Source organism: Carlito syrichta, unplaced genomic scaffold (assembly GCF_000164805.1).
Source record: "Carlito syrichta isolate Samal-C Ts95f unplaced genomic scaffold, Tarsius_syrichta-2.0.1 Scaffold301779, whole genome shotgun sequence".
Lineage (NCBI taxonomy): Eukaryota > Metazoa > Chordata > Mammalia > Primates > Tarsiidae > Carlito > Carlito syrichta.
The window spans coordinates 52,368-66,592 of NW_007245875.1; the positions used below are offsets into that span (position 1 = coordinate 52,368).

The 14,225-nt window shown below is 34.5% G+C and overlaps 1 protein-coding gene across 1 annotated transcript; it reads right to left on the bottom strand.

Annotated features, from left to right (window-relative positions):
• Positions 1 to 6,244: 6,244 nt before the first annotated feature.
• Positions 6,245 to 7,189, bottom strand: LOC103257509 (olfactory receptor 52D1-like). Its single transcript, XM_008055207.1, has one exon. The coding sequence runs from the start codon at positions 7,187 to 7,189 to the stop codon at positions 6,245 to 6,247; it is 945 nt and encodes a 314-aa protein (XP_008053398.1).
• Positions 7,190 to 14,225: the final 7,036 nt, after the last annotated feature.

Here is a 14,225-nt window from a genome sequence, read left to right on the forward strand (position 1 = left end):
GAGCTCAGGGGTTCGAGACCAGCCTGAGCAACTTAGTGAGACCTCGTCTCTTCAATAAGTCAAAAAATAAGCTGGGCATGGTAGCGCGTGCCTATAGCCACAGCTACTTGGAAGGCCGAGGTGGACGTATCACCTGAGTCTAGCAGGTCGAAGCTGCTGTGGCTGTAAGTGTGGTACTGTACTCCAGCCTGGGTGACAGAGTGAGATTCCAAATTAAAAAAAAAAAAATTCTGAATAACATCTATTCCCACAAACACTTTCCCAAAAGACTTAACAATTTCCATTTTTTCTCATTTTTCTTTTCTCAATTTTCTTCAAATTGATTCTTTGAAGGTATCTATCGCCCCCTCAACAATTTTTTGATGATCTTGTCTACTCTCATTCTTGCTTCTCACAATCTACATTATAAAATAGAGAAGCATTCTGTTTCTAGCATCTTCTTATAATTCTCCTATTTTGCTGCTCTTTACTGTATTGTCTGTCTGTCTGTCTCTCTCTCTCTCTCTCTCTCACTCTCTCTTATTGAAGACTCACTTCAGTGCTTAGGCTGGACTGCAGTGGCTCAATCATGGTTCACTATATCTTTGACCTTCTGGCCTCAGGTAATCCTTCTGCCTCAGTTTCCCAAGTACCTAGGACTACTGGCACACTTTATCATGCCTGGCCATATTATTATTATTATTACTGTAGAGTCGAAGTCTTGCTATGTTGCCCAGGCTGGTCTCAAACTCTTGGGCTCAAGCAATCGTCCCACCTAGACCTCCAAAAGTGCTGGAATTTCAGACGTGAACCATATCCAGAACCTTCCTCTTCCTTTATTGAGTTCAATATTGTATGAAAAATTGGGCAGGATAAGCCATGATAAGTATGTAATATAATTATATTTTCTTTAAGCTCTACACTATTTCTGATGGTAATCCAAATAGTTTTGTCAGTAAGCCGTAGCATCATGTTTTACCAATTTTTTCAAAACTAGGATACTTTTCTCAATGTGTAGTAATAAAAGTATCATACAACCATTTCATTTGGTATTTTAAATTTCTTCTTTATGAACAACTTAAGATGTTATGTGGATCTTCAGGTACTAAATGACTCTATTCTACTGATGGCCATATAATTTTACATATTATTCCCTTGAAAGAAAAGTATTTACAGTCATATATCTCATTGTCTAAACATTATATTATATTATATTATTTACCTTTGCTTTGGTTAGAATGTAATATACTTGCATATCTGAAACTCAAAAAGAGTCAATAAAAGATCATGTTCAAAACTACTAGCTCTCCAGTCATAATGCTAATTTTTGTTCCTCAAACAACCACTTACTAGTTGTGTTGATCTTTACGAAGGCATCTTTCTATGCTTCAGTTTCCTGGATGGTAAAAATGGAGATATCAATAGCAACTGTTTTAGAAAATAATTTTGACCCTTAAAAATTATTCTACATGTAATTTGGTTTCATTGAAGTTAATCTGTCAGGGTCTTGAAAAGATAAAGTCCAAAATTTAGAAAGAAAATACTAAGCAGCAATGTTTAAATTGGAATCCAGATGGGTAAACTAGAAATCATTTAATTATTTAGGTGTCTATCTTTGTTACTTTTGATGAAAAATGATGAATATTTGTTGGTTAACATAGAAAAGAGAAAGATTCAAGAAAGAAGAAAATAATCCAGTTAGAAAAACCTTACTGATGTATTCTCAGAATCATCTTCATACTTGTGTTTATACTGAGACTGCACAGGTCTGCCCAAATGAAAGTGATGTCTTTAGCTCATGATCCAACTCTTATTAGTAATTTTTCTATATGTAAACTTTAGTTAATATTTAAGAAGTGTTTTCAACTACTTCTCAATCAATGACAATACATATTGTGGAATAGTAGGCATTTGAACTGAAATCACGCAATAATTCAACCATCTGCTTAATTTATAAAAATTAATCCAGTGGACGTATTTGAGAACTCAACTATGACTCAGTCATGAAAATAAATGGTGGCAATGAATAACAAGCAAGATGATATGAATCATATAGGTCCGATGCTTCATATAATGTGTATTTAATGGAAAGGAAACAAATAAACTAATTATGCTAATGTATATATTGAGCAAATATTTCTCATTCTGAAAATAAAATATAATCTTTTAGATATAAGGTGTTCTGAAAGAACAGAGTATGGAGTAAAATTTAAGAGAGTGAATAAATGTAATGGAAACTTTAGAGAGATCTGCAATGTAATGGAAAGATTTCACTAAAAGCTAGAAAAAGAAAAATCTATGCAAAGGAAAGAGTAAGTAAAAATTTAGACCTGAAGATGAGCAAAAGCTCAGGTTATTTAAGGGCAAATAGTAAACCAGCATGTCAGGAACAAAATAGACAATGGAGAGAGAGAGTACATTTGGAGAAATCTACACAAATTAAAAGCATTAGTCATAATTATTAGAACCATAGGATTATTTGACAGTTCCTAGGACCACTGATAAACTGGAGAAAGATAAGGAAATAAGCCTATTGTTAAACACTTATTTAAGGTAAAGGTGGAAAGTCCTGGGCCTTCTTGGAAGAATATAGTCAACTCTCACCTACCACACTTGAAAAACAGAGAAAGCTTAGGAGTAAAGAAGCTCCAAAGAAGGTGAAATTATGAAGCCTAGTGAGTTCTATATTTTGTTTAAGATTGTTTTTGAGAATGAGTAGATCATTCAGACTTAGAATTAGGCATCTGGTTTGATATACCTGAAAACTGAAAATCCAGCTTAGAAAAAAATAATTTCCTGTGATTAAATTGTTTCACAAGCACTTATAAACAGTATCCACTTTACAGTAGGTTCTTCATATACTTTTGATAAACAGATTAATAAATCTTTACAAATAATTGATAATGATTTCAGTGCACTCGTGAAGCTGAGCTCTTAAATATTTAGAGACCTTTTGAATGTTAGACCTTCTGAGATATTATAAAGGCATATCTTCTTTTACCCTTAAAATTTATTTTAGTGAAGGCAAAGAAAGTTGCTTACACATTTTGATATAATAGTACTTGAGACATAAATGACAGAACCTCAAGATTAAAATATGCAATATGTGTCTAATTCTCTTGTCCTTGCTTTTGATTTCTATGACAAGCTACTGGGATGCACTTACACACACACACACAAGCATACACATCTTGTTTTTTGTGGGAAACATACTGACCTATGAGAACCAATGTATTATACAATTTTTCACATTTCTCTCTGGTTTCGAGGGAGAAATCCATTTGCATTTGTCATGAGAAGTGACAGATCTCTGTTTTATATGAGGAAAGAATACTTAAAAATTCCAATGTTTTTTATACTATTTCAGACCAATGAAATCTTGTACAAATCGCCTCACCCAGAAAGAAAATAGAGGGAGAGAAAATTTATAAAATAAAATAGTCTGTGGTAACCCCTTCGGGTCCCCTCCCACTGTGGGAGCTTTTCTGTTCTCTCAATGAATCCTGCTAAAAGTAAAACAAAATGAAATAAAATGTCTGTTGCCTTGTATGCTGAAGTACATATGATCTTTGATGCAACTCCACTGTCATCATCTTTTTTTTATATGCAAAAAGACTTGATACCTCTGAAGTTTTTGCTCAAACTGTTTCCACTTGTCCAATGTCCTTTCCCCTCTACTTAGTCATTGCATGCTATTCTAATAGGTTTTCTTTTATATGATATTTTCTCCTTTTAATTCTTTTCATAATAATGTTTTAGTACGGTAAAATCTTATACCTATATATTTCTAATATGTTTCACAGACACACCATTTAGTAGAAAAGTTTTCTGGACAGAAACTTTAATCACCCATATTACTTGAAAAGCAATAGATTGTCATACATAGTATAACTTTTTAGAATTGGGATTTTTAGAGTAAAAAGTGTCTTCTATTTGTAGGTAACTGAAGGCTTTGGAAATTGCAACTGACTTATCAGAACTATATTCATTTGTATTTTGTTTTTTTCAATGTAAATAAAATGGACTTCAAAAGAATCAATGCTTTCTGAAAGGCGTTTCAGACCTGAAATGTCAGTTCTGTCTAACCAAAACACACACACACACACACACACACACACACACACACACACACACACTCACCAACTATATTTTCACTAAAGCTGCTTTTTTATCCATTTATTCTTTATGGAGAAGGAACATTAGTATTTTTTGTAGTGAATTTTCCTACATTTGGAAAACTACAATCCATAATCATATGGGCAACCATGATGAGAGAGTAAATTTAGGTCAAATTTGAGAAGGCTATTTAGGTTACGTGATTGATAGGGGACAAGACATTCTGAATTTCCAAGTGATGCCTTAAAGTTACAATGTCTCAATCCTAGATCTAAATTATTTTCAGCTGGGTGATGTGTGGAAGCAAAATCTTCAGCATTTCTCAGGTTCTTTTTTTTATGTTTTTTCACCTTGCAATTTGCTCCCTAAATGAATTGCACATAGTAGACATCTGCCAACCTACCACTATATGTTGAAAACATCTGAATATTTACGCTAAAAAATTCTCCCTCATGACATATGCAATTTTGTATTTTACATGAATCTCAAACCTACCACATCCAAATTAAAGTTACTAATGTAGCCCTCAAGACTGCTCTTAGTCTTAAATTTCTTATGTCAAGAGAATAATGCTGAATATGCCAGATTTTTTAAACTGAAAATTTTACAGTCTCCCCTGGGTAAACAATGGAGTGAGTAACAGGTAGAAACAGGAATGTTCTTTTTGGATACTTAACTGTGGATATGAGTTCCGAAGATGAGTAAGCAAAGAGTGCGTAAAAGTTTCAGTACACAAGTATCAAATGCTACCTTTAGAGATGGCTTCCAGGAAAATAAACAGCTCACACACTTAACATAATGTGGGCATACCTTTGTGATCTTGCAGGTTTGGTTCCAGGTCACTGAAGTAAAATGAATATTGCAATAAAGCAAGTCACATAATTTTTTAGTCTCCCAATGCATATAAAAGTTATATTTGCGCTGTAGTGTAGTCTTTTAAATGTGCAATGGCATTATATCTATAAAAGGTACATAACTTAATTTTAAAAACTTTATTACTAAAAACATGCTGATGATGCAGAGAAACAAAACAAGCACATGCTGTTGAGAAAATGGCATCAACAGACTTGCAGGGTTGCTACAAATCTTCAATTTGTAAAAAACAAACAAAAAACTACATTATCTGTGAAGCACAACAAAGCAAAGTGCAATAAAATGGGATGTGTTTGTATTTTTAAAATGATTCAAAATACACTTGCCTGAAAAACCAGTGAAAACTGAAGGAAATGAACAAAGGAGAAAGCTAAAACTAGATACTAGGGGGGGAAAGGAGGGAGATAAGGTTGGATAGCAGTATTTTGACTGTGTATAAAAAGAGATTTTGTTTTGTGTCTTGATACTGAGTACCAAGTCACTAATCAATGAGGGAGAATAAATACACATGGTAACCAGATCGTTTGGTAATTTTAACTGGTAGGCATCAACTTCAGAATGTATGAACATTAAATCAGTAGTTTCTGGAATCCGGGATATTGGTCTATTGTGTGGAATACTCTTTACATCTATCGAAATTCTTCTACAAACTTTAGAAGTCTTAATAACAAATTAACATCTTCACACGGATTATGTTTAAGATTTTATTTTCATTATTGTTATCTTGAAAGGGTTGCTCATTTCTTCTTAACTGAAATTTTAAATTTTAATCGTGATGTATTATTAGTCCTACTTATTGTCTGAAAGTTATTTTGATTTTATTACAGAAAATATATAATATTTATTACTTATTCTACAAAGTCGCATCCATAAATAAGGATCAAAATTCTTTCAAATTGTCTAGTCTATATTATTTAGCACATAATTTTCCAGGGACCTCTGTTTTACTAAAGCATCTGATTAGATTATTCTCTTTTCACCTACTGTTCATTCCCAATTATAACCATGTCCAAAAGATGCATAGTAAGTGGGATATTCACAGCTTGTTCATCAACATTAATTAAATATAAAAGCAAAAATAATTAATAGATTTATTATATATGAAATATTTTAGCTAATAAAATTATTGACTATTTTCGATATCAGGTAAATAATAGAAATTTCAGGTGGTAATGTGAATCAGCATGTAGAAGTGAGATCAATTGGGTTTTTTCCCTCCATTATTTATTGCATTTTTATTTATCTTGAAACATCTCTTTTACTTATCCAACTGAAATCAAGCAGCTTTGACCCTTAGCACCTTAAGAACATGCTCCCGTATTTTCTTGGTCCTTACTCCATACACGATGGGGTTGAGAAAAGGAGGCACCAAAAGGTATATATTTGCAACAAAAATGTGAACATGTGCAGGAACGTTTTTCCCAAAACGGTGAGTGAAAATTGAAAACCCTGCTGTAGAATAGAAGACAAGGATAACACAGACATGGGAGCCACATGTACCCAACGCCTTAAAGCTAGCTTCTCGGGATGGCAGGCGGAATACAGAGTGCAGGATGAAGACATAGGACACAGCAATGAGAATGGCATCACATGAGCCAATGATAGAAGCCACACTGAGACTATAATGCGTGGTAGCTCCTGTGTCTATACATGCCAACTTTACCACAGCCATAAATTCACAATAGGTGTGGGCAATGATTCGAGTTCTGCAGTAAGGCAACTGCCTGAGCAAGATGGGATGGGGAGAAAAGAAAGCTACACCCCGACACACCACAAAGGCACCCATTATGGTGATGCGACTGTGGGTGAGAACGGTGGCATGGCGAAGTGGGTCACAGATGGCCACATAACGGTCAATGGCCATGGCCAGGAAGAAGCCTGATTCCATTGTCGTAAAACTGTGAATGAAGAACATTTGGGCCAGGCAAGCCTCAAAGGCAATGTCACGGGCTCCGAGCCAGAAGAGAGAGAGCATACGGGGCAGTGTAGACGTGGAGAGGACCAGATCAGTGACTGACAGCATGCACAGAAATAGGAACATGGGCTCGTGGAGGCTTCTCTCTGCCCTCACCACAGCCAGGATGGTCACATTCCCCATCACGGCCACCACATACATGGAGCAGAAGGGAATTCCAATCCAGACATGCAGGTGCTCTAGTCCTGGGATGCCCAGCAGCAAGAAGGTGATGGAAGAGGGACGGGAAGCATTGAGAGGAGACATCATTTTGTCCTCTGATTTCTATCACTTCTGAAGAGAAAGTTGCTATGACAACATAATCACAACCAGATTCTGCAAAACATGAAGGTTTTGTTCAAGAGGATTCTTACCGATCTGCTGTTTGAAAACAAATTCATAATCTGACAGATTTAGGACCACATTAATAAAATTAGTAACAACTACCAAATATTGCATTTAAGCACACAGAAAGATCATTAATGTATCATTATAAAAAGAACATATAAGTAATCTTGTCCAATTATTTTCAGTAAGAAACTCCCTCTCCAGCCATATACTTTTACTTAACTCAACAAATATTTATTGAGCATTACATTGTAACAAATCATGCTCTAGCCACAAAAGTAAAGAGATGGATAGGTCATATAATTTTCTAATGGAAATTAGCTTGTATTTTTTAAAATCATAATTTGATGCATACCTACTAGTGTGTATGGTTGATGAAAATATCACATTTGAACTAATATCTGAATGATAGAGCTTAAACTATTCTGTGCCTGGGATAATAACTATTCTTAGAAATAAAATGGCATGGAAAACTGATATGAAGCAGGAACAAGCAAGCAGACATTAATACCCGGTATTCTCTAATTTATTACCAAAGTTACAGGGACAGGAAATGAAGTCAATTTCTTCACATTAATGGTATCTTCATCCCTCCCTGTTTTCCTCTGCCTTTTGTAGAACACAATAAGTTATACCTAATCCTGAATTGTACCGCACATTTTACAATAAAAAATAAAAACAAATTTAAAAAAGAAAACAATAATTATATCATCTATTATCTTGAGAGTATTTTAAACTTCTCTGCTTCATTTTCTGTCATCTCTGAAAAATTCCCAATTTTTAAATCAGACAATAAGGTTCAAATCTGTTACAGACAACTTTGCTAGCTATATTTTCATCTATTGTTCATTGTAATTCCACTATAATATCATTTGTGCATAGTGCTTTATTTATTTTTTTCTACTTCCTATTGGCACTTATCTGAAAGTTTTTAACTCTAATACAATGAATGCTTGGCCACAGGTAATGAATCCAGTTTTGAATAGGTGCATTACTAAAATTGAAACTATGTATTTATGATTACAGATAAGTTGGAGCCTAAGAAAACTATCCTTCAGATTTCCCCAAGGTGAAAAATGAAAGACATTATTCCTCAGAACATGGAAGTGACTTCCAAATCCTATTTAGGTTTTAGCTTCTATGTGTTACTTTTTTTTTAGAAATCAGGATTTATTGAGAGGACAGAAAAGCTCCCACAGTGAGAGAGCACCCGAGGGAATTGTTTATGTGTTGCTTTCACATCAGTAATAGTGAGACAATATTTTGGATGGAACAGGGCTTTAAATAGTCTCCCTATGATCGCTCCATCAGCAATTCTTCTAAGAGAGGAAATATTTTATTACTGAAGGTTACCAAATGGAGGTCTGCCAAACTTTCAGAAAATTACTAAAAGAGTCATTTTTCAGATAAAGGATTGAATTAACCTCAAATTAAGTGACTTAGGGAATAAAAATAATAACTCTCATTCTCCTAGTTTAAGAGGAAGAAAGTAGATAGCCAAGTAATCAAGCTTCAGAGGTTAAATATTAAACTTGAAAAAAAATATGCCCATATAAACATATATTAAAATATTATTCATGGAGATAGACAACTGATAGATAAATGACAGATAGATAAATAGCCATATAAATAACATATTTTTTTAACCCTAACCCCATTCATTACCTTCTTTTCCTCAGTGTTTCAGTTCTAGATCATTTCATTGTACAAATGGGCTCTTTTTGAGGTCCTTTATTTATTCATCCAGAAACCCACATTTTGACAAATTCAAAGCAGCTCATTTGCTGTTTTGAAAAGTTGATATAATAGTGTCCAGAATGCCAACTGCTGAATAAAGCATTCTTCTTAATACTTCCAACATTTCCAGTGCAGAGTTGAGACTCCATGGCAGAGAAACCTTGAGGATACCACCAGATAAAGGGGATAAGTATGGAGACATGGGGTGGGAGGGTTAAAGAAGAGAAGGACTCAAGTCTCTATTAAGAATTTTGTTGTAGAATAATCCTTGACTACTAGGTGTCTGGTTCCCAGTATCTCTGATTGAAGCAGTGACTGTGGGTAGTACTTCCACCAGCTCTTAAGGTAAATCTGCTTTTTTATGTCTCAACAAGTCTTTATAAATATAATATGCATTTGTAAGAAAACTTACACAACGTTATTATTTCAATTGTTTGCCAGAAACATGTTAACACACTGAAATTTTCCAAATTTCATTAACTAAGGCAGTATTTTCTAGGCTTCTGCATTTATGAATCCTTTGTTTACTCCAGTGAAAATCTTTGAATAGTGTATATATGGATTTTTAATAATTTAGAAGATATAATAGACTATTCAAAATATAAGTGGCAATAAATTGTCATGAATAGAACATGAGTTCTATAGAAATCATAGCAGAAAACAAAATTAAAGTGTATCAGAGAAAGATTCCTTGAATATGCGGCATTTAGACTGAAATCTGAAGAACATCTGACATCTGGCACTGGGAATTGAATATAAGCATTCTCTCTCTCTCCCCCCCACACCTGCCCCCTGTCCCCAGAAAGAAAAGTTAAAAAAAATTTATATTAGAGAGCGCAACCATAATGTAATGAATTAAAATCTACTGTAGTTTATACTCAAGAGTACAAAATAGATTATTTTTATGAATAAACAAGGGTTTCCCCCACATACATAAGTAACCACATCACATACAGAAAATGTATTCACCAGTATCTAGACCTGTGACCTTAACTTACTAGGAGTTCCATAAATATATGTTGAACACACAAAGACAATTTATAGCATTGCAAGAGAATATAGTTTAGAACCTTGCACACAGTCACAGATACACTCGTTGGTTCCCAAAATACTTTGTTTGTAGAGACACATATGTATAATCTTTGTGATAATATCTCCCTGAAAATACCAACCTGTATATCCAAATGTCACATGGTATCCATATTTTCTTTTCTTTGAGTAACTCATGCAATGCTATTTAGTGTCAAAAAGAGAGATAACCATCACTTCAATGTTATCCTTTAAAAATACTCTTGCCTCCTAAATTCTTTTTCTTTCATCATTTCATCCACTGAGGATCAGAAATAGATATTCTGTCTGCTCAAAGGTTTAATTCTCCTCCATTGAATCTAAGTCATCCAGCAAATAAGAAGGTGGTGTCTGGAGGAGTCTTTATGCTTTTAAAGATTTCCTGGGATTACTCAGGCTACCCCCTTTCCTCCAGCCCTCTCTACTTTCACAGCAACTCTAATTAGCTCAAATAAGAAAGTGATTTAGAGCCATCAACAATCCAAATATGTATCTTCTATATATAGCAGCTTCAACATGATAATCTCAAGATGGCAAGTGAGAGTAACGTCTGACACAAACACGTCTCTATGGAATCACCGGCAGAAGGAATGTTTTGTATATGAATATGACCCAAAGAAACCCCAGAATTTATTTTAAAATTTTGCATTCTCACATGTTTAAACTTCAATCAACTTCAAAGTACTCTCTGTTTGCTGTAACACATTTCTTAAGATGCTTTTCCCATCAATTTTGATGCCTTTTAGTACTTCCACTGTTTTTAGTTTCACCTCTTCCACATCAGCCAAAAAAAAAAAAAAAAGAAAAATCCCTTTGAGGACTCTTTTCATCTGGGGAAAAAAAAAAGTCACTCGGCAAGGTCAAGGTCGATAGAATAGGGAGAGTGGGGAATGGGGGTCATATTGTTTTGGGTCAAAAACTGTCATTCACTTTTGTGTGGGTAGGAGTGCCGGTTAATCACCCATCATGAAATTGGCAAATGCTTTTAAAGAATCTCAAAAAAATATATTAACTGAAACCAAACTTAGCCTCTCACAGCAATTTTAGTGGGTATTGATGATGATGGGTTCCTAGAACATGCCACTACTTAGTGGAGGATGATTGTACTACAAGGGACCTATCTGCAAAAAATAATTCTAGTTGTTTTGCGGTCTCCCTTCATTTTCGGTAACAAATAATAGTCTACATAATTTTAAAACTAGTAATTTACCTGTCATTCTTTTTAGGCTTTTGTTACAGATATAGCAAAGCTTCAGTAGCAGGATTTAATATAACAAACATGTAAACTCCTTAATAGGACCTGTTCTGAAGGGCACTGAAAGACAAAGAACATATTTGTTAGATGCTTGATTAGACTAATTTAATTACAACTTAAAATAAAGAACAGAGGGGCCAGTCACCAATATTAAAGTGGACCAGGTATGCAGGGAAAGAAGGGAGCAGATGAATGATGCATGAAGGGGAGGTGGGATATATGAACGTATTTTCATTTACTCACTTGACAAATATTTGCTAAGTAACTGATCTATCCTAACTTCAGGATTAAATATGACAAACACAGTTTCTAAATTTAAAATCTCCATTTAAGTATAATTTACATAGTATAAAATTCAGGTGTATTAATTTTACAAATTGGTGCTTCTAGATTATATTTTCAGAGCTTTATAATCATCACCAAAATATTATTTTTTTTTTAGTTGAAGTCTCACTCCATCGCCCATGCTGGAGTACAGTGTCATGTTCACGGCCACACTAGCATCAACCTGCTAGGCTCAGGCGATCCATCTGTCTTAAGCTTCCAAGCAACCAGAACTATAAGTGCACGCTACCATGCCCGGCTAATTTTTTTGATTTATTGTAGAGATGAGGTCTCGTCAAGTTGCCCAGGCTGTCCTCGAACATATGGGCTCAGGAAAGTCCCTCACCTCTGCCTCCCAAAGTGCTGGAATTACAGACTTGAGCCAACCACCAAATTAAATTTCAGAATATTTTAATCAGCAGAAAAATAAATCTTATGATCATAAGTCGTCACTGGTAATACTTTAGAACTCTGTTTAAAATATTCTAAACTTTGCTTTGTTCTGCTTTGTTTTTCAAATTGTTTTGGTTATTCTGGGTCCTTTGCATTTCACAATGAATTAATTTGTTATCTTTTGGAAGGAAAACATATCTGGAATATTGATAAAGATTTGTACCTATATATAAATTTGAGTATTATTGCTTTTTTTTTTTTTTTTTTTGAGTTGGAGTCTCACTGTTGCCCAGACTGGAGTGAAGTGGCCACTCCCGGCCACCGCAGCCTCAACCTGCTGGGCTCCGGAGATCCTTTCGCCTCAGCCTTCAAAGTAGTTGGAACTACAGGAGCACGCTACCACGCCCGGTTAATTTTTTCGATTTATTGTAGAGATGAGGTCTCGCCTGCCCAGGTGGGTCTCGAACCCACGGGCTCAGGCAATCCACTCACCTCAGCCTCCCAAAGGCACGGGATTACAGGCTGAGCCACCGAGCCCAGTTATTATTGCTATTTTAAAAATTAACATCTTTGATCCATAAATACGGATGTATTTCCATTTATTTAGATACTCTTTAATTAACATAAATTAACAAAATTGTATATATTTTTAGTGTTTAAGTCTTATACTCATTTTGGCATTTTTCCTAATAATTGTATATTTTGATGCTATTTTTAAGTGAAATTGTTTTCTTAAGTTAACTTTTAGGTTCCTCGTTGTTAGTGTATAGAAATGCAATTGATGAAATACATGTTAGTCTTGTATCCTGAAATTTTACTAAATCTGTTATTAGCTTTAGTTGATCTTTTTTGTAGAGTTGTTAGAATTTTTTACACATGAGATTATATCATCTAAAAATAGAGATAGTTTTGCCTTTTCCTTTGCAATTTATATGTGTTTTATGTTTTTCTTTTCTTTCTTTCTTTTCTTTTTTTTTTTGCCAATTCCCTGGATGAAAACAGCATTAAAATGTTGAATAGTTGTGAGAGAAGACTTACTTGTCTCATTTTTGTTCTTAGGGGGAAGACTTTTAATCTTTCACCTTTAGCTGTGTAATTAGCAGTGTGTTTTTTAAATGTGTTTTCCATTTCAGCTTAAGAAAGTTTCCCTCTATCCCTATTCTTGTTGTTTTTGTTTTATTTTTTTTGTAATCTTAAAAACCTATGGATGATGGCAATGCATTTTCTGCTTCTATTGAGATTATGTGTTTTTTGTATTTTATTCTTTTATTATGCTTTACTACATTAATTGACTTTCATATATTAAAACAACTTTGCATATCTGGGATAAATTCCAGTTGTTCATGGTGTATAATCCTAAAAAGTATTGCATTACTAGGTTTTGTTTGCTAGTATTTAGTTGAGAATTTTAATGTTGATATTCATAAGGGACAATGATGTTTAGTTTTGTGTGTGTGTGTGTGTGTGTGTGTGTGTGTGTGTGTGTCTGTGTGCGTGATGTCTTTGGGTGTTTTTTTTTTAGGATTTTGTTGTCCTTATAGAAAGATTTGGGAAAATGTTCCCTCCTTTTCTACATATTTGGAAGAGTTTGTGATGAACTAGTGTTGATTATTTAAATTTTTGTTGGAATTAATCACTGAATTGGTCATATTTTTATTTTCCTACTTAGAGTCACCCACTATTTTTTCCCCTATTTACTCTGCACCTTGGAAGGTCAAACAATATTGACTAGTTTAATGATGCCCCTTGCCTGTTTTAAGTTTGATTTGACAGCTGGAGGTGGGGGGCACTAGCAGGATATTGGAGAGAAGTAGAAGAGTGAGATTGGAACATTACTGCCCAAGCTCCCTGTCTTTAGGGTCACCACAGGCTGGCTGCACACATCAACCAAACTCTCCTCTCCTATCAGGTAGCCATCTTCACACACCCACTTCTATCTCAGCTTTCAGCTCAAAACACTGTTACACACATTGTATAGAGCATGAAGTCACACAATAATGTAAAGTTATTTAAAAGAAAATTAGAATCTCCATTGTGCAAAGCAGAATGATATTCAAACTTAATGAGAGTTTAAGAAGTATGATAAACCACTGACCTTTAACCTGCAAAGCAGGTTGTGGCAGGGTAGGAGGAGATAATCATGCTAATCCATCTGTGTGGTATCTAAACTAGCTAGGT

Bases quoted from the DNA above. Each gene is read 5' to 3' on its own strand.
- LOC103257509 (XM_008055207.1), bottom strand. From the start codon at position 7,189: ATGTCTCCTCTCAATGCTTCCCGTCCCTCTTCCATCACCTTCTTGCTG.